The 22266-nt window shown below is 42.8% G+C and overlaps 1 protein-coding gene across 2 annotated transcripts in view; it reads left to right on the top strand.

The window, feature by feature from the left end:
- The window catches only part of MYO10 (myosin X), a 566410-nt gene that overhangs the window by 429945 nt on the left and 114199 nt on the right, over nucleotides 1-22266 (top strand). For both annotated transcript variants that reach the window (XM_044065222.1, XM_044065223.1), the window contains one exon: nucleotides 16466-16561. In XM_044065222.1, coding sequence (XP_043921157.1) covers nucleotides 16466-16561 — 96 coding nt within the window. The remainder of the gene's footprint in view (nucleotides 1-16465; nucleotides 16562-22266) is intronic.

The raw sequence follows: 22266 nt of genomic DNA, 5'->3' as shown, positions 1-22266 counted from the left end.
AATCTTCATTATTGAGTAAATAGGTATACTAGTTACATCTTGTAGACTGATGTTCATCGTGTTTCACTGTTGCAGTCATTACACTTGGGTTATCCTGCTGGCAGGCTACCCGCAGTCGGCCTGAATTCCAAAGTCCTGGTCCGGCGTCGGTTTCTGCCGCCTCTTCCCTGACATCAGTGCGCCAGGGGTATATAAGATGCAGCCGACGCCATTTTCTTCCGTCTTTCTTGCCGTGCGGTGCCCGAAGCAAAAGCAGTTCGCAAGTGCCGGTCGGCCGACTCCTGAGATTTTTGAAATTGAATTTCAGATCCGAAGTCTTCAATAAAGCTAAGTACCCCATTGGGGAAACTTTTTTCTTGCTCCAGACCGATGTCAGAAAAAGTTAACAATTGCATTTCTTGTGGGAAGCAAATACCTCATAAGGATTTTCATTCTTACTGTATTCCTTGCCTAGGCCCTGACCACGACATTTCTAGTTGTCGGTTTTGTGCTAGATTTAACCAACCCAGTATTAAGCGTCGGTACGATTTTGCATTTCATTACTTTGGCCGAAGGTTTAACTATATAATGCCGTCAGAACAGCCAATGACCGGAGTTCATAAAAAGCGCAAGGAAAAAGAAAAGGACAGGCATCCAAGGTCCAAAACCGATGAAGCCTCTTCTAAGCCAGTCGCCAGTTCGCCGGTTCTCAGTGAGGCGCTTTCGCAGCCCCTGACACCCGCTAACTCAGAGCCACAGGTCTCCCACGTGGAGACATCTAGGCCTCTGGATACTCAAGGTATTGGGCCTTCAGAAACTAATCCCTCAGATGGGTCCAGAGCCGCTGAGCAGGCATCGGCTTCTGAGGGTGTTTTCAGACCTACACAGCTTTATATCAAGCCAACTTCAGCATCCAAGACAGAGACTAAAACAGCTTTAAAGACAAGGAAACAAGTACAGCATTCTCCAGGACAGACTTCCATGCCTAAGAAAAAGATGCTCAAAATGGCCGAAGACCTAATTACTTTGACCAGGGGTTCCCATCCCCCTCCTGATAAGAGGTCTAGGCAAGACACTGAATATGATTCCTCTGATCAGGTTTCCATTTCTTCTGACTCCTCTTCAGAACAGGGATACTCTCTTCCTCCCTATGAGGATTCTGATGCTGAAGAATCTATTCCTTCAGCTTCTCCTCCTGAGGATTATTCCTTTGGGGAAACCCTGCATACCATGAGGGAGCATTTCCACTGGGAGAGCCAAGATTACTCAGAATCTAAGAAAAGGCTCAGAGACTTTCTACTACTACCTCAGCACAGATCTCTTGCTATTCCACCTGTTCTAGACATTGTAGTTGATGTATTTTCAGAGTTTGGACTGTCTCCCAACTCTTTACCTCCTGCACCTGTTAAGCCAGACAGATACTACAGGGTTCCAGATTCTCATACATTTCTATATAAAAACCATGCTGCTGACCCAGAAACTATATCTCAAGGTCCCAAAGGAGTCAAGGCCTCTACTGCAAAAAACCCTGTCCCCTCAGATAGGGATTCAAGGGCACTGGACAGATGGGGGAAAAAAGTTTACACTTCTGCTACCTTGGCTGTAAGGGCTTTAAATTGTCAGTTTCATATGCTTAAATATCAGCAATACTTAATGTCACTGCTAAAACAGAAAATGTTGACAAATTCTGAATGTTCTGAGAACAAGGAAATGCAGGATTTATTGCATGCAGCTGAACAAGTGGGAAAACATATTTTGCAATGTGGTTTTGATTCACTGGCAGCCTCTTGCAGTGCCGCTGTTACAGGTTCTGTCATTAGAAGGCATGCTTGGTTAAAGGAACAGAATCTGCCTGATCATGTTAAAGCAAAATTATTGGATGCTCCGTTACAGCATGATACTTTGTTTGGTGTTAAGGCAGAAGAGATGTTGAAAAAAATGGAGGATAAAGCTAAATCTATGCAGACAGTAAAGGATTTCTTACAGGTACAGCCACCCAGATTTAGCAGGAACTGGCCTTCTAAGAATTGGTCCTTTCCAGTGTCAGACAAGCCACAAAGAGGTAGATACAGATGCCCTAGAGGCAGACAACAGCCCCAGGGCTCATACAGGCCCATACAATGGGGTGCTTCTACCTCCAAAAGCGGAGAAGACAAATCACAGCCATATAGGAAACAGTCCCAATGACTTCCCTCTGCCAATACCAAGCACTTACCTTTTGACAGCATTCTTAGGGGGAAGCTAGCACTTTTTTCACAAAATTGGCACATGATCACCCAGGACAAATGGGTCTTAAATGTAGTCACTCAGGGCTACAGGTTCCACTTTCACACCCTTCCAAAGGCAAAAGGTATGCCAGACCTGCCACACAATCAATGGGCAGAGGCACAAAAACAAGTTTCATCCCTCATGGACATGAGGGCTATTCAGCCAGTATGAATTCAGTCAGACCCCTGCACGTACGGCTCCTCCTTTTCCATTCAGCCAGTACCACAACAAGAGCAGGGACAAGGATTTTACTCAAGACTTTTCTTAGTACCAAGAAAGGACAAAGCCTGGAGACCAATTCTGGACCTGTCTATTCTAAATACTTTCCTGGATGTTCCAAAATTCAAAATGTTGACTCTGCAGCAGCTTCTGCCCATGCTAGGCAAAAAGGCTTGGCTTGTAACATTGGACCTCAAAGAGGCATACCTGCATGTCCCAGTCAGACAATCTTGCAGAAGATACCTCAGATTCATAGCTGGCTCAATGCACTACCAATTCTCTACACTGCCCTTTGGCTTATCTACTGCACCCAGTGTCTTTACAAAATGCCTGGCACCAGTAATTGCATTTTGCAGACCATGAGGAATTCAAATATATCCCTACTTGGACGACTGCCTTATTCAAGCAGAGACCGAAGACATTCTACTACAGCATCTGGCGTTTGTAAAAAGATTACTAATTTGCCTAGGGTACACAGTAAACGAAAAGAAATCAAAACTAGTACCCTCGCAAGAGATAATATTCCTGGGTGCAAGCTTAAATACTACTGCCCAGATGGCTTATCTCATACCAGACAAACAAAGGCAACTGACTTTCTTACTTTGAAAGCATGGCAACAAAGACCCAGTTATCTGCAAGAAAAATTCTGCAGGCTCTGGGCTACATGGCATCCTGCATTCTGCTAATTCCATATGCAAGACTGCATATGAGGATGCTACAATGGTATCTAGAAAGTGTTTGGACTCAACATTGCCACAGCCTGGAATCATTAATTTCACTCATTCCCTGCCTGCAACAGGAGTTTCAATGGTGGGCAAAGGCCTGTCACCACAACAAGGGACAGCCACTCACTTTACCCACAGCCAGGCAGACACTAACAACAGATGCATCAGATTATGCCTGGGGGGCCCACATGGCAGGAAAATGTATTCAGGGCACATGGCCCACAAGCCAAAGGCATCTTCACATCAATCAAAAAGCGATGCTAACTGTACAAAATGACCTGACAGCCTTCAAGGACCTACTTCATCCAGGGCAACTGCTGATAAAGATGGACAATACTACAATCATGTGGTACATAAACAAGCAGGGAGGCACACATTCTTACCCCCTCTGCAGACAAGCCATGCTTTTGTGGAACACAGCATTGACTTACCAAGTACACCTGCAAGCATAATTCCTGCCAGGAAAAACAAATGCGCTGGCAGACGAACTAAGCAGAAACCTCATGGATCCACAAATCTTCCACATGATAACAAAATGGGGATGCCCAGACATAGATCTATTTGCCTCCCCTCACAACTGCCAACTACAGAGATTCTGCACAAGGACTTATCACAAACAAGCATGGAAAGTGGATGCTTTGTCATTCAGCTGGAACAACCTTACAGTATATGCCTTTACTCCACTGCCTGTTCTCCCCAAGGTTCTCCTAAAGGTCAGACAAGAGAAGACACAAATGATACTGATTGCCCCGGATTGGCCACACCAGCACTGGTACCCAATCCTAAGGAGCTTGTCTCAAGGCCCAGCGTGGACATTGCTTCATATTCCTCATTTACTGACCCAACAAAACAATCAGATCCTGCACAGCCAGCTCAGAACCCTAAATCTGACTGCATGGTGGATAGTGTAACCATTCAGAATACACCTCTCTCTAAAGTGGTTATGGATGTTTTTTTTGAGGCCAGGAGGCCCAGCACCAGAAAATCTTATGCAGAAAAATGGAAGAGATTCTGTGCTTGGAACCTGGCACAAGGAATTGACACGCTTGTTCCAAATATTCCTCAGATTTTACAATGCCTAACTGAGATGCTGGACAAAGGCCTATCCTTCTCATCAATTAAAATCCATGCCTCTGCCATTTCAGCTCATTACAATATGGACCCACCTATTTTTTCACATCCATTGCTTAGACAGTACCTCAGAGGGGCCAAAAACATAAGACCTACAAGGAGAGCACCAATACCTGTATGGGACCTCAATTTTGTCTTGGAAAAACTCACACCGCTTCCTTTTGAGCCAGCCAATACAGCTGAGATAAAATTCTTATCATGGAAAACAGCTGTGCTCCTAGCAATAACTTCAGCAAGAAGAGTCTCAGAGTTACAGGCATTAATGGCTGTGGAACCTTTTATTATCTTCCATCCGGACAGGGTTTCTCTAAGGACAAACCCAACATTTATGCCTAAGGTAGTGTCCAGTGTGGCTCTTAACCAAACCATTCATTTGCCTACATTTTATCCAAACCCACAGAATAAAGGGGAGAGACTTCTGCATTCTTTGGACATACACAGACAGCTACGCTTCTACTTGGACAAAACTAAAGCTTTCAGAAAGACTGAGCAACTTTTAGTAGCATATGCTGCAGGATCACAAGGAAAAGCTATCTCAAAGCAGACTATTTCAAAATGGATAGGGCACTGCATTCGATTCTGCTATTCACAACATGGCAAATCAGTGCCTAAGGGCATTAGACCACATTCGACCAGGGCAGCAGGCACCTCAACAGCCTTCCTCAGAGGAGTACCAACCAAGGATATTTTGGAGGCTGCAACTTGGACTTCAGTGCACACTTTTACTAAGCACTACCACTTACCTCTTTACTCTAAATCTAGAGCAGGCTTTGCCACTGCAGTTCTGCAGGGTCTCATAGCCACACATAATTCTATTTAGACCCAGCCGCCCAACCTCAGCTTTGGGATTCAACCCAAGTGTAATGACTGCAACAGTGAAACACGATGAACATAGTACAGTTGTGTACCTACCATAAATGTAGATGTTCGAGTGTATTCACTGTTGCAGTCCAGGTTACCCACCCACCATCCCCCTTTCTTTGCTGGGACTTATCTGTACTTCTCTATTCTATACAACCTATGTGTGTATTTGCTTGTAGATGAAGGTAATTTTATTTTTGTGCATGCTTTTTATAAGCAATGTTTTTAGCCTACCCTTTTGGGGGCACCTGACATCTGGGGCAAGAAAAACTGAAGAAAATGGTGTCAGCTGCATCTTATAAACCCCTGGTACACTGACGTCAGGGAAGAGGTGACAGCAACCGACGCAGGACCAGAACTTTGGAATTCAGGCCGACTGCAGGTAGCCTGCCAGCAGGATAACCCAAGTGTAATGACTGCAACAGTGAATACAATCAAACATCTACATTTATGGTAGGTACACAACTGTACTTTTTTGACCTGGATGCTTGAGACCCTTGTTCAGTTGCTTTCCAGGCTCACAAGCAAGGGTACTTCTTATAGGTTACTTTTCTTTGTCTGTATAGATGTTCTTCATGTTTCACTGTTGCAGTCATCACCTGTGGGTTATCCCTGCTGTGGTAGCCCCCGGCTGGCCCGAACACCAGAGTCAGTGTTTTTCTGCGTTGGCTGCTGTCGCCTGTAGTCTGAAGTCAGGTTGTCAGTGCTATAACACAAGGCAGCCGACGCCATTACATCAGTCTTTCTTGCCGTGGAGCCCATAGCAGAAGCAGTTCATAAGTGTGCCACTCGGTCGCTACCAGAGTTTGAATTACAGCTGAAAATGTCTAAAGCTAAGTACCCTGTTGGGGATCCTTTTTTCTTGCACTAACTGATGTCCGAAAAAGTTAACAATTGTCTTGCCTGAGGAAAGCAGATCTCACACCGAGATTTCCATTCAAAATGCGTAACTTGTTTAGGCCCAGACCATGATGTCCCCCGTTGCCGGTTCTGTGCCCTCTTTAACACAAGAACCATTCAGCGTAGAGCGCTTATTGTAGACTGGTATTTTCGTCTTCTGTCTTCGCATTCTGAAATGGTGTCCATCAGCCAACAATCCATGGACATTCCAAAAAAATGCAGAGATAAAGCTATTTATTTATTTTATTTTACATTTGTTGACCAGGATAGTCTAACTGGATTTATGTCCATTTTCAGTAGAGTCCCGGGGAGATAAGCTCAAGGAGATTACTAGACAACTAACATACAGGTACTAGTTGTTATACAGTTAAATACTACAAATGTTAAACAGTTCAGGAATCTTCACAGTTTATACAAAAAACATGTTACAAGCATTAGATAAGATATTTTAGACTTTATGTACAAGACTTTATTAGTAACTAGAAAGTAATTGTTAAACAAATACATACTTCAAATTTCAACAGTTCAGCAATGCTCACAGTTTAAACAATACTTGTTGCCTGCCTTAGGTAGGATGCTTTAGAATTATATGCAGAAGAATTTAACTAGGTATTTTAAATTATCTCTATTAGGATAAGATATGTTTTTGCCAAGTTTAGGCCTTGTTCTAAAAAGACACAGAGCAGGAATTAGGTCTTAAGAGGGGGTATTGTATGAGATTAGTCTGGATTTGTACAGGGACATAACCAATGAGTTTTAAGATAAAGTTTCAGATTGTGTTTAAAAAGTGTAAATGAAGACAGTGATGTAAGTTCATGGGGGAGTTGGTTCCAGTACTTTCCAACTGCATTTGAGAACAGAGCATCTCCTGCCATGTTATTAGATTTACATGTTGATACTAGTAGTTTATTAGATGAGCGTAAAGTTGAAAGGTTCTTATATTGGGTAATGAGACTAGCAAGTATTGGGGTATTGGTAGGTTGGAAAGGGGTTTTGTGCGCAATGGTGAGTTGTTTAAAGTGAATCTGATTCAGAAGCTCTAACCAGGCCAAATTTGAGAGAAAAATTGCAATAGATTCAAAAGACAATCATAAGGCCTTCTTCAGCTATGTTAGAAACCTGGGTGGAAACTCCCAGATATGCGCAGAATTAGTCCAAAATGATACAAAAATCACTGAACCCACAGACATTGCCAACGTACTGGCAGACAAGTTTAGTGCAAACTTCACCCCCCTCTCCCCCCCAAAAGGAGAGATAACTATCTCAGCGGAGTGTAGCCTCCCAGACATCTCTAATGCGCTGGTGAAAGCTGCTATCTCTAAAGCTAAAAACACAGCATCAATGGGACCAGATGGTGTCCCCAGCTGTGTGCTACATGAACTCAACGAGGAACTAAACCCGCATATAAGGCAGCTGTTTAATCTTAGCCTTACCACAGGATACGTGCCCAAGGAGTGGCGTACGGCAACTGTGGTCCCACTCCACAAAGGCGGTACCTCTACGGACCCTGGAAATTACTGCCCCATAAGCTTAACAAGCCTGGTCTGCAAAGCTATGGAGAGGATCATAATGGAACTCATAAACAAAGACATAGGGGACTTGCAGACATTGGACCCGACCCAGTTTGGCTTTGTCAAGGGCAGATCATGCCTTTTGAACTTGGTCGACTTCTTCGAAACAGTCACCAAGGCCATTGATGAGGGAAAGGCAGTCCATACAGCCTACCTTGACCTTGCAAAAGCTTTCGACACAATACCCCACTCGGGTATTATAGAGAAACTTACCAGCATAAATGTAAACCCATATGTCACAAGATGGGTTGCAAACTGGCTAAAGGACAGAACCCACAGGGTTAGAGTTGCTGGCGCCATGTCAGACTCCAAGCGGGTCACAAGTGGGGTCCCACAGGGCTCAGTCCTTGGCCCCCTGTTGTTCGGCATCTATTTCTCAGAAGTACAGGCAAACATAGGAGGACTGAGGCTGACAAAGTTTGCAGATGACTGCAAACTGGGCGCCATAGTGGAAAGTACATCGGACACAGATATCCTTCAGAGGGGTCTCACGGAAACTGATAACTGGTGCCAGAGCCATGGCCTGAAGTTAAATGCCAAAAAATGTATAGTCATACCCTTTGGGAAAAACAAGGTAACCCCAAGCTACCATATAGGTGGCAATCCATTAAGCACAGAAGAGGTTATCAGGGACCTGGGGACCCAGGTTGACAGTGGCCTTTCTTTTGACACTCACATTGCTAAAGTGGTAAGAAAGACCTTTTACATTGCCCACCTGATCATGAAGGGATTCATATCCAGATCAAGTGAGGTCATTGTTCACCTGTACTCTTCACTTATCAGACCAATGATCGAGTACAATGCCCCATTCGGGATGTATCTCACCCGACACCTGCAGCAATTGGAGAGACCCCAAAAGTTCCTCACCAAAAGGATAAAGGGACTCCAAAATCTGTCATATGCTGCCAGACTGAAGAAACTCCAGCTCTATTCAGTCGCATACCGCCTGCTCAGAGGTGACCTGTGCCTGACATACAAGGCCATGTCCAACCCAGAATTAATGGACATGCTCCACCTCAAAAAATCCAAATCTACCAGATCCACTAGAGCAAGCGACTTAAACCTTAGCACGGATATAAATAGGACATGCTGGAGGGATAGATTTGTCACCCAGAGACTCCCTGTGCTGTGGAATAAAATCCCAGTCCATGTGAGGCAGAGCACCTCGCTGGCTCTGTTCAAGAGAAATCTTGACCGGTGGATGGGAGATTGTAGGTTTACCCCGGGAATCATCTCTGTGTCACTGCTGGACAGAGGCACAACAAACTAATGGGCACAGTATTCTTTAACATAAGGGGTGGCGTAAGCCACAAAACTTTGGGCTAGGCTTATAAATACCTTAGGGCAGATAGCCTAGTATAAACCTATGAACTTATGAACCTATGAATTGTTTCAGGTTATGGCAGTGATGGGTCCTAAAAGAGGAAGCAGTAGCAAATCTGGCAATGCTATTGTAAGCGTTGGCTAGCTTGTTAAGGTTATTTTTTTGACAAGTTAGTATATATGCAAGAAACATAGAGAAGTGTGAAGATAAGGTGGGAATAGGCAATAGTGGTTCTGGCTAGTGGGGAGAGAAACGGTTTTATCCTATAGAGGGAGCCTAGTTTCCTGTTGACAGTTTTTATGGTATTGTTGATATGGGTTTCAAAGTTCAGGTTGTTATCAATGGTTACCCCTAGAAGTTTAGTTGTTGGATCAGGAGATATGAGTGTACCATTACTGGATAAGACTGAAAAGTTCACTGGGAGTGACGTATGGGTAGGAGTGAAGAGGAGGAGTTTGTTTTTTTGGGGTTCAAGAGGAGGCAGCGTTGAAGAAATCAATTTTCTGTTTTATTGAACATTGTCTGAGTTAGAGTCTGTAGTTGGGATTGAGATTTAGCTGAAAAGATTATTGCCGAATCATCTGCGTATTGTACACAGTTAGTTAAAGGAATAGCTAGGTTGAGGTCATTGATAAATATTGAGAAAAGGAGGGGGCCCAATGTGCAGGCTAGAGACAGACCACACAAGGATAAGCCTTCCGACGACTCTACTGCTAAGCAGGTTGTCAGTTCTCCGGAATTCAGTGAGGCGCATTTGCAGCCCCTGATGCCCGATTCGATATCTATGCAGGCCTCTACTGAGACCCTTTAGGAGTCCGCTATGCCGCAGAAATCTTCATCTTCTGAGCCTTTGGCTGTCTCTGCTTTGGTTGGATCTGGAGCCGTGACACAGGCGCACCGGCTTCCGAGAAGGCCTCTCGCACTACCGAATCTAGACAAAAAACGATGTCTTCTCTTCCGACTACCATTTCTCTCAGACTGATGGATACTCTTAGGCCTAGAAGCCAAGCCACCCCTAGAAAATCTGCCTCTAACTGCCATCTTGCTCCTGCTCCACCACCCCAAGCACAAATGCTTAAAATGGCAGAGGATCTTATCTCCCTTATCAGGGGTATTCAGGCCACAACTTCTAAAAGGAAAAGACACCCTTCTGAAATGATGAGAGAAGAGGATTGTGAGGAATCTGATTATTCAGATTTTGAAGAGGAACAACAACCTCTGACTGCTTATGAGGATTCAGATGCAGAGGAATTCATTCCTTCTGCCTCCCCACCAGAAGACCTTTCCTTTGGGGAAACCCTTCACACCCTCAGGGAACATTTCCAATGGGAATCTCAGGATTCCCCCCAGTCTAAGAAAAGACTAAGAGGGTTTCTGGACCTCCCCCAGCACCTACCCCTAGCCATCCCCCCTATTTTAGAATTGGTGGATGATGTTTTCCAGGAATCCAGCTTAGCCGCTGATGCCCTCCCACCTGCTCCCAGTAAACCTGACCGGTATTACAGAGTACCAGATTCTCACAGATACTTGTACAGAAATCCTGCTGCAGACCCAGTGGTCATTACACAGGGACCTAAAGGAGCTAAGACAAGTTCTGCCAATAATCCTATTCCTTCTGACAAGGATTCCAGAGCTCTGGGCAGATGGGGTAAAAAAGTATACACCTCTGCAACCTTAGCTGTCAAGAGCATTCAACTGTCAGTTCCTTATGGTCAAATATCAACAACACACTTTGGAACTATTAAAACAAAAGATTTCAACCTTTTTTGACTGTGCCAATTCAAAAAAGTTAGCAGATTTACTGCACTCTACTTGTCAAGTGGCCAAACACTCTACACTGTGGATATGACTCCCTAGAAGCCTCAAGCAGGGCAGCAGAGTCAGAATCTGTCATTAGGAGACATGCATGATTAAAGGAACAACCTCTCCCTGATAATGTCAAGTCTAAATTAATTGATGCACCCCTAGGTAAGGACCACTTGTTTGGAGTAAAAGCAGAAGAGGTGCTTAAAAAGATGGAATACAAAGCAAAATCTATGCAAACAGTAAAAGATTTCTTTCGCGTTCAACCTCCCAGGTTCAGCAGGAGCTTTCCCTCTAAGCACTGGTCATTCCCTGCACCTAGCCGACAGGGACAAGGTAAGCCCTGCAGGGACAGACCACCCAGGTCCCTATTCCAGGGGCAGCAGAGAACCAAACAGTGGACTACTTCCGCCCCAAAGGCAGGAGGTTCTAAGCCATCCTTTTACAGCAAAAACCCTCAATGACTTCCTCTCCCCCCTCTGCCCTCCTTTCACTCACCAAAAGCTAGGAGGAAGGCGTATCCCTCTGCATAGAAAATTTGCTTTCTGTAACAAAGGACCAATGGGTCTTAAAGATAATTTTTCAGAGATACAAATTCTCTTTCAGTGAACTCCCAATTCCAAGAGGGTACCCAGATTTGCTTCCAAATCAGTGGGCAGAGGTATTGAAACAGATCCAAACTTTCATATCCATGGGGACAGTGTAACCTGTCCCCACAGATCAAACAGGCAAAGGCTTTTATTCCAGACTATTCCTTGTTCCCAGAAAAGAGGGCATTTGGTGCCCCATCCTGTATCTATCTAGTCGGAACACCTCCCTGGTGGTCCCCAAATTCAAAATGCTAACTTTGCAGCAGCTGCTGCCTATACTGGCAAAAATGCCTGGCTAGTGACCCTAGACCTACAAGATGCCTACCTCCACAGTCACATAAGGGAATCCTGCAGGAAATTCCTGTACTTCAGAGCAGGTTCACAACACTTTCAGTTTTCCCTGCTACCCTTTGGCTTATCTACTGCACCCAGAGTATTCACCAAATGCTTAGCCCTGGCCATAGCATTTTGCAGACAGAGAAATATACATATTTACCCTTATCTGGATGACTGCCTCATTCAGGCAGAGTGCAAAGAAAAGCTGTTCCAGGACCTTCTCTTTGTCAAAACCCTCCTAACTTCTCTAGGGTTCACCATCAGTGAAAAGAAATCAAAGCAAACACCCTCAAAGCGGATAATTTTCTTGGGATAACTGCTGGACACAGCATCCCAAATTGCCTTCCTGTCCCCAGAAAAGCAGAACTTCCTGACTCTCTACTTTACCCAACTGGCTTCCAGAAGTCACCTCACTGAGAGGAAGTTCCTGCAAGCCTTGGGGTACATGGCATCTTGCATCCTTCTAATTCCTCTGGCCAGGCTTCACATGAGGAAACTTCAGTGGTATCTAAAGAACCTTTGGTGTCAGCACTCTCAGCCTCTAGAGACCTCTCTCCCTCTGATCCCCTGTATAAGGGCCAAGTTTCTCTGGTGGGCAGGGGCTTGTGCCAAGAACTAGGGTCTTCCCTTCATCCTCTGCCCTGCTGGGCAGACCATCACCACTGATGCCTCAGACATTGCTTGGGGTGTTCACCTAGCAGGAAGGTGCACCCAAGGTCTTTGGGATGCCCAGCACCTTCCTTTACACATTAGTCAGAAGGAAATGATGGCAGTCCAAAAGGGTCTGACATCCTTCATACCCCATCTCAGGCCAGGGGGTTCTCCTTATAAAACAGACAACACCATAGTAATGTGGTACATCAACAAACAGGGAGGAACCCAATCTTACCCTCTGTGCAGGCTAGCCATGAACCTCTGGCTGACAACCTCCTCCATGGGATTACACCCAATTGCCCAATACCTACCAGTGAGCAACAACACCCTGGCAGACCACCTAAGCAGAAACTTACTGGACCCCCATGAATGGCAGCTCCACAGAAAAATCTTTTTGCAAGTCATTCAGGATTGGGGAACTCTGGAGTTGGATCTCTTTGCTTCACACCTCAACCACCAGCTGAAGAAATTCTGTACCAGGGAGTATCACCACCTAGCATGAAAGGTGGATGCCTTGACCTTCCCCTGGAACTCCCTCTTTGTGTACACATTCCCTCCTCTGCCTCTTATTCCCAAAGTACTGATCAAGATAAGGAAGGAGAGACCCAAGGCCACCCTCATTGCTCCAGATTAGTCCAGACAGCACTGGTACTCCTTACTGCGCAGCCTGACATTACAACCTCTCAGGCATCTTCCCCCGATCTCAGACCTCTTGACTCAGGTGTGTGGGGGGGGGGATGCTGCACACAGACTTGCAGACTCTCAAACTGTCAGCATGGCTAATACTTTAAAAGCAAACCATGTTTCCCTGTTAAGCAGTCAGGTCCTAGACATTATCACAGAAACCTGAAGGCCCAGTACCAGAAAGGAAATGGAAAAGCTTCTGCTCCTGGAGCCAGTTCAGAGGGGACAATACCTCACAACCTGCCATCCCTCTTATCCTGGACTACCTAGCCGAGTTACTCATTAGTGGCCTATCTATCTCTTCTTTTAAAATCCATGCCTCATCCATTTCAGCTCATTTTGATACAGACCAGCTCCTCTTCTCACATCCTTTGATTAAACAATTCCTTTGAGGGGCTTCCAATATCAGACCTCCCAGTAGGCCACCCACGCCAGCCTGGGACCTGAATTATGTTTTAGAAAAACTAACCTTACCACCAGTTGAACCTGCTGTTTCATCAGAATTGAGATATTTCTCCTGGAAGACTGCTTTCCTCTTGGCTATCACCTCAGCCAGAAGGGTTTCAGAACTTCAGGCACCCATGGGCATTGAGCCCTTCATCATATTCCATGCAGACAGGGTCTCCCTGAGGACTAACCCATCCTATATGCCCAAGGTGGTATCTGATGTGACCCTTAACTAGGCCATACATCTACCCACCTTCTTTCCTAACCCTCAAAGCAAGAGGGAAATAATTCTGCATTCAGTAGACGTACACAGACAGCTCAGATACTACCTGGATTGTACTAAACCCTTCAGGAAAACATACCAGCTTCTTGTCAGTTTTGCCCCAGGGGCAGATGGGAAGCCCATTTCCAAGCAAACCATTTCCAAATGAATATCACACTGTATCTATTTCTGCTACAGACTACATGGGAAACTACCACCTAAGTCTATTCGTACCCATTCCACCAGGGCAGCCTCCACTTCCACAGCATTCCTCAGAGGAATTCCCACCAGGGACATCTTGGAAGCTGCCACCTGGACCTCTGTCCCTACCTTTACTAAGCATTGCACCTACCTATTTTCTCTAAGGCTAGGGCAGGGTTTGCCTCTATAGTTCTGCAGGGCATGCTGACCCATGCCTAGGTCTCTGACTAAGCCTTCCACCCCTATCCTCAGCTTTGGGAATCCTCCCACAGATGGTGACTGCAACAGTGAAACACAAAGAATGTAGTACAGCTGTGTACACTTACCATAAATGTAGCTGTTCGAGTGTATTCATTGTTGCAGTCCTGGTTTCCTGCCCTCCTTCCCCCTTATATCCTCTTTCCTTAGGGGGACATAAGCTTCTCATGGTGGCTTTTAGCCACCAGGAGCCACTTTACCATATTTCCTTGTGCTTCTGATGGGTTAGGGTAAGAAAAACTGATGTAATCGAGTCGGCTGCCTTGCTTTATAGCACTGATGACCTGACGTCAAACTACAGGCGACAGCAGCCTACGCAGAAAAACATTGACTCTGGTATTCAGGCCGGCCGAGGACTGAGGTGATGACTGCAACAGTGAATACACTCGAACATCTACATTTATGGTAAATGTACACAACTATACTTTTGCTATGCTAATGTTTTACTACCACTCTTGGTTTGCAGAAACCGTAGTGTTTGTAACGTATCTCATTCTTCTACAGTTAACGTTCTTATTTTCTGTTTGTCATGATTATTTTTGGTTGCTTTACCACACTCCTTTCCTTACTCAGTGTGCAGAAAGTTTAGAAAAGTTGTTTAGGAAAAAAATAAATATATGCCTGATTGGAAAATATAGAGAAAATAATTGTCATTTTCCCCCCTCCAGCATTTTGGAAAATATAGAGAAAATAATTGTCATTTTCCCCCCTCCAGCATTTCAGCACTGGTGTTCCAAAGTAAAAGCGTTGAGCAAAAATGTTCCCCTACTTTGTTTATATGCTGTATGACTTTGGCCTGGGGTCAGGTTTGAATAAGGTCAACTAGTCTTTGTCAGCCAGTGGGAATACCAGAATTAAGTACATACACAGATATGCATAATGTTTACATGAAAAAAAAGTCTTATGACATCTCTGAAGTTAAGCATGTACCTTCAATTGCACTGCCTCCCAAACCCCTGCAAAGCAGTTAAATAAGCATCTTGGAAAAAAAAATCTGACTGTCTTTTAAAACATTATTTTAAAACATTTTAGTGTGTTTTGGGACAATAAACCAGGAATATTTAGCAGTCACCTTTAATTCCAAAGCCTGTCAAAACTGTGACTGTAAGTTTAGTACTCTATTCTGTGATCTGACGAACTGCTGGGAACATGAAAATAACATCATTTAACAAACAGCCTTTGTGTCTTCCCATGTATTGTTTAATGAACCATTAACTTTAGTATTCTCCCTGTTAGGTAGTATATGGGTAAAAACCTTAAGCGCCTTCTGTCCTCAGTATTAATACCTCACTTAGGGAGAGTTTGAATGAAATGTCAGTAGCTCTACGTATCAGAAATCAGACCATGTGACATGCCTTCTTATGTACCCCATTCAGACTATTTTATAGCTATGCATTGGATTGTGATACGACTTGTAGCAGCTGTGAATTGTTTATATATATATATATATATATATATATATATATATATATATATATATATATATATATATATATGTATGTATATGTTTATATATATATATATATATGTATATGTGTATAAATATATATATATGTATGTATGTGTATATATATATATATATATATATATATATGTATATATATATATATATATATATATATATATATATGTATGTATATATAAATATATATATATTTTATTTTTATGTGTAAGTTGTCATGAAGTTTAAGTCACTGCTTTCAGTGAAAAGAAAAAGTAAGTATTTTTGTGTATACATTTTTTGTTTAGATGTGGTAGTATATAAAAATTTATAAGAATTATATTTGCTGACAGGTGCTACAGAGATCAGCAAAGATTAAATGTGGGTGCACTCAAAGTGAAATGTGAGCATGTGAGCAGTGTTGGTGGTCATCTGCTTAACACGAGGCTTCAGTTCTTTCCCTGAAGGGAGGGAGGGTTCAGGAGCGGCCTTAGGTCAACTGGTGCCATAGCCAAAAATGGTTCCACGGCGCCCCACACCACACCACCCGGTGCCCCCATCCTGGTCTACCTACATATTGAGGCAGTTATTGGCTCATATTATTATGGAGTAATAAAACTGCTGTGTGGTGTTCTATTTTTATTTGGAAAAAGTCTACAAAATTGTATTTCATATTATAAACTTTATAACATATAAAACTATTATTTGAAGTCGCTGCAGTTTTGATCTCAAAAGTGTATTTTATTTCCTGAATAATTTGTTAAGGTTTTACAAGAATGAACTTGCTAATCATGCATTCATTATATTGCAGAGAGATTATTGACAACACTGGAAAAGAGAATGGGATTGACGTTGTGATGCCAGACAGAATTTACCACCTAACTGCAGAGTCCCCTGAAGATGCAAGGTAATAAGAGCATACCCATTCTTTTTATTGCATGTTTCACTTGTGCTGGGATAGCAAAACAAACTTTTACAGTTAACAGGGCTTTTGAAAAGGATGGTTATTTAAAAAAGAGAAAAATAAAGTGAGTCATTTCCGAACAGTAAAATGTAAGGTAATGTGAAGGATTTTGCACAGATGCAAGCACTAAGGAATTTATAGAGGTATCCCACCCCAAAATATACAGCTAATTTTTAACAAATACTGCTTTATTTTGTATATTACTGGAAGGAAACATGGCATGCATAGAGTCAGGACAGCTTGGCATGTCTTCCATGTCAGGTGGTTTTAAGCAAAGATCTGTGTCTCCCTCTGTAGAAATAAGGACTTAACTATACAGTTGTAGGTAGAATTACACAATAGTACACAAAAGTGGGTTTAGCTATGCTTCTATTGTTGTACTTAGTCCATTGAAATTATTATGTATCAGTTACATTTTCCCTTTTGAGAGCATGATTTGGTTAAAAGAATAAAATCTGACGATCCTTTTCCAGTTCTCCACTCCAGGTACACCATGGCACCACCCTATCCAAAGCCAGATGGCTACTAGTCTACTGTAGAGTTGAGCCACTGCACGGGTCCTTTCTTTTCTAACTACTTCATCCAGGTGCTTTCTCACATTTTGCAGCTGAGTTCCATAATAAAACCACACCTATAACCTCTGCCACCACTGCCAGTTAATTCTTCACTTTGAACATCCCAAACCAAACTACACAGTACTAATCATTCCTTCTCCATTCTTGCAGCCAAACTCTGGCAACCATCCATCCTCAATCCCTTTTTCCATTTTGCATATGGGGTCGGAGTGTCACTTCTGCAGTGACAATCATATCGAGTCAAGGTTTACACCGCCAGGTGGCTAGCCCTGCCACAGTATTTCATTCGCACCACTCACTTGCACACACAGGTCTCACCTATGGCCAGTATAGAGTTTCCAATCCACCTACTGCATGTCTTTGGAAGGTGGAAGGAAACCGGAGCACCCAGAGGAAGCCCACATGACTGCAGGGAGGAAGTGCTTTTCCACTGGACACATCACCTATCTCTTTCCTCACCTGCGTCACTTCTACTTCAGCCAAAACCAGGTCATGATCAAAAGGGGCCATAGGCAGGGTAATGGACCAGCACCCCCCCCCCCCCCCCCACACACACACACAAAAACATTCCAGTGGTCAAATTACCTGGCAGTCTGTCACTAGTTACCATAAACACTGTCCAAACTTGTCACTGTGCATACATTCTTTACTTTTTACAATACTTACAGAGATTTGATATAAAACCTTTATTTCAAAATTTATAGCACAAACACTGATGACTTTTTGCTAAAGAAAAGAAAACAAAAAATAGTCTCATAAAAACAGACTTAGCATAAGCAACAGTAAACTTCATGTCCCTTGAAACTAGTATTCTTTGAAAATGCATCTGGACAGTGGCAGATTGTGTACATTTATATCCACAGACATCACCCATATCCATCATTTATAGTTGTATTGTTGACTACATCCTTCTCAAATGTTGGCATCAAAAAATTAGTAACAATAATAATGACCAAAGTCACATATTTCAAATTTTATTTACGCAAACACACAGCCAAAATATACCAGCATATTCAAGTTTAACACACACACACTAGTCTTGCAAAGCCAGATAGTTTATAAATGACCAGGTAATAAGAGCATAAGGTACTTTTATCAACAGACAGCCCACCACCTCCAACAGCAGTTAAAACCAGTTTGTTGAATGTGTACATCCCTTTTTATGAATAAATAAATTACATGCACTTTATTGGTAGCTTTGGATGAACTACATGAAATTATATAAAGATCACTATCATCATACCTTGAGATCCAGCATTGTGTAACACATTTTAAATAGAGTATTTATAAGAGCATAAACCACTTGATAACATATGTTAAGTCAAGGTACACAATCTTTGCAGAAGTAAAAGTCATCTGAATAATTCCACATTAAAGAGAACTGTTATTATTACAGATGTTGCTGCTTGCATACAATTTTGCATTTAAGTGCTTCATCTACAAATGCAGTGTCTGCTTCCCTTATATAATTACCTGTTGCATTAAAAATTGTGTGCTGGTGATATTGCTACATTTCCTGAACTATATCAGCTTTCAAATATGAAATGTCTGGCAAACAATGATACAGGTTCATAGCTACTAGGCATGCAGTCCTGGAGATCATTAAGGAGCCTAACATAAATTCCGAAGCACTGTCTGGTCAAATAATATGCTCGTTGTCACATGGAATGTAAATGAAGGTGAAAAGGTTTAAACCTTGCATTCTTGCCACAAGAATCAGCTCATTAGCAAGTCAGAGCTTTAATCCTCTGTCCTAACTGCCAGACTAACCGTTTTTAACGAATGCAGAAATCTTTTACAATCCAATCTTGTAGACAAGACTCTACCAAAATAATATGCAATAGTAACTATCTAAAGGATGTTGAATATCAGATGGCTATGATCATCACTCTAGGTAATGCGGACTATATGACATAAATGTAAAACCCTTTGCATTTGCTAGAGGATCTAAAGAAGATACTGCAAAAATGTATTACTAAATGCAGAGTGTTTAGACTAAGTTAAACAATCCAGGCCTATTCATGAATTAATTAATTATTTAGTGCAATGAATACAATAAAACAGTTAAAGAAAATACAGATGCGCTAGCAGTACCTTTAGTTCAGTAACCCACAAGTCAAATACAAATCAAAAGTATCCCTGAATATAGCATGCTGCTTTGTTTTTGTGTGTGTGTGTGTGTGTGTGTGGGGGGGGGGGGGTTACATGCTTGTAGGGCACCTACATCTCATTTTTGACCTCCTGATGCCTTCTCTGTCAGACTACACTAAATCACATAAAACATTTAATAGAACAACAGGTTTTGTAATTGTATCTGGCAGTAGGATTAAGGCTGTTACCCCTTGTACCCTGAGGTACAAGGTTTGACTCTAATAAGTCTCTGAACTAAGTGGGGCATTTTATACACACACACACACACACACACACACACACACACACACACACACACACATCTGCCAAAGCCAAATGCTGCATGGACACCTGCTGTTACTCTTGGTGCAATGTGATTTGAAATCTTGTGTCTTCTCTGCATGCATGCTTACTGCTCTTAAAGTGTCAGTACATGGTCACTCAGCAAAGTAAGAAAACATTTTTAAATTTAATGTAGTTGTTGGTGCCCCTGCCAGCTTGGAGCCATAGGCAGCTGCCTGGGTCGCCTTGCTCTGGATCCAGCCCTAACTTCTCACCTGCTGGTGTCATATTTACTAGTAAAATTAACATTTCTTTTACATATTGCTTTAGTTCTCTTTAGGATTTTCTAACTTCTGTAAATACTACATGTTGGTGGATTTGCTTTGCTTTATTATTATTGGGTTTTTTTTTGTGAATTTCTTCACCCGGGCTGTACCTGCAAATGGTCTTTTGTGACCAGTTTACTACCCGGTAAACAAACTAAATAAATAAAACATCCCCATGCATATCCTGAAGTGTATGGCTGTGTTTGCTGCTGTTTTGAGGTAGGGCACATGTAGGTGTGACAAGGCATACAACATGTAAGCCAACGATAATATTTCTGTGCATTTCAAAATTATATGGTTTCTGTTGCTATTGATATAAAACACTAATTTTGCTGAACACAGGTTGTCTTTTAGTAGTATTCAACACAGGAATGTTGTTTGCAGGTCAGAGTGTCAAACAGGAAAAAGCTGGAAAAGCAAACTTGGGCAGAAGACATTGAAGCTACATATGCAGTGTTTTTGTGTGTGTTGTAATAGCTGATATCGTAACATCTGGTTACTTGAGTTTAATGTACTGCTAACAGAAGTCAAGTTGTATTTGATTAGTTTTGTGTGTGTGTGTGTGTGTGTGTGTGTGTGTGTGTGTGTGTGTGTGTGTGTGTGTGTGTGTGTGTGTGTTGGGAGGAATTAAAAATCTGGAAGTTACTGCTTCACCCTTAGGGGACCACACCTATTTGACACTGTTCAACTGCTCCTTGATGTTATTCAGTACTGAATATATAGTAATCAGAATGAATTGTGAGAAAAATGATGTGCTGTGAAACTTCCAGTATTCAGAAAAAAATTCCCTATTTTACTTTTTGTTTTCCCATCAAAAGAGAGAAACCGTGAATGGTCTCCTGTTTTACAAGCATGTAGCATGTAGGGAAAGTGCAACTGTTCAACTATGCTTCTCATTTATAATATGTTCCAACACATTCCTTTTTCATGCCTGCATTAACCGTATTTGCGCCTCCTGATTGGCCTTAACAGCTGTTGTACATAATCTGGTTTCTTGAGCTTACTTCTTCACTGACAGGGGCCATACCATCACAAATCACTTCTTTGAGGCTGGTTACATCGACACACTTATCCCTTTTTTCTCCAAGTCTCCTAACAAGAGGATAGATCAACAGACAAAACTTCCACTTAATGAACAAGCGTTATGAAGTCCATCACGATGTTCATCGTGTTTCACTGTTGCAGTCATTACTCTTGGGTTATCCTTCTGGCAGGCTACCCACAGACGGCCTGAATTCCAAAGTCCTGGTCCGGCGTTGGTTGCTGTCGCTTCTTCTCTGACGTCAGTGTGCAAGCGGTATAAAAAATTCAACCGACGCCATTTTCTTCAGTCTTTCTTGCCACACGGTGCCCAAAGCAGAAGCAGTTCGCAAGTGCTGGTCGGCCGACTCCTGAGATTTTCGTGTTCGAATTTCAGATCCGAAGTCTTCAGTTAAAGCTAAGTAACCCATTGGGGAAACTTTCTTTCTTGCTCCAGACCGATGTCAGAAAAGTTAATAATTGCATTTCTTGTGGGAAGCAAATACCTCATAAGGACTTCCATTCTTATTGTATTCCTTGCCTAGGCCCTGATCACGACGTAGCTAATTGCAGATTTTGTGCAAGATTTAACCAATGCACTATTAAGCGTCTGTACGATTTTGCATTTCATTACTTTGGTCGAAGATTTAATTACACCATGTTGTCGGATAGCCATCCGACTACCGCAATTCATAAGAAACTCAAGGAAAAGGACAGGCATCCGAGGTCCAAAACTGATAACGAGGCTTCTTCTAAGCCAGTCGCCGGTTCTCAGTGAGGCGCTTTCGCAGCCCCTGACGCCCACTACCTCAGAGCCACAGGCCGCTTCCGACTCCCATGTGAAGCAGACTACGCCTCTGGAAACTCAAGTTATTGGACACTTGGAAAATATTCCCTCAGATAAGTCCGGAGCTGCTGAGCAGGCATCGGCTTCTGAGGGTGTTTTCAGGCCTACACAGTTATATATAAAACCGACTACAGCTCCAAAGGCAAAGACTAAAGCACCACTAAAGACAAAGAAACAAGTGCAGCAAGCTCATGGACAGGCCTCCATGCCTAAAAACCAGATGCTCAAAATGGCCGAAGACCTAATTACTTTGATCAGGGGTTCCCATCACCCTCCTGACAAGAGGCCTAGGCAAGAGACAGAATATGAATCTTCAGATCAGGTTTCCATTTCCTCTGCTTCCTCTTCTGACCAAGAATACTCTCTCCCTCCCTTTGAGGATTCCGATGCTGAAGAATCTATCCATTCAGCCTCCCCTCCTGAGGATTTTTCTTTTGGGGAAACCCTGCATACCATGAGGGAGCACTT

The sequence above is a fragment of the Protopterus annectens genome, chromosome 3.part0 (genome assembly GCF_019279795.1).
Source record: "Protopterus annectens isolate FY-2018-M chromosome 3.part0, PAN1.0, whole genome shotgun sequence".
Lineage (NCBI taxonomy): Eukaryota > Metazoa > Chordata > Ceratodontiformes > Protopteridae > Protopterus > Protopterus annectens.
Note: the sequence above shows the minus strand (reverse complement) of the source record. Positions and strands in the feature narration are given on the sequence as shown.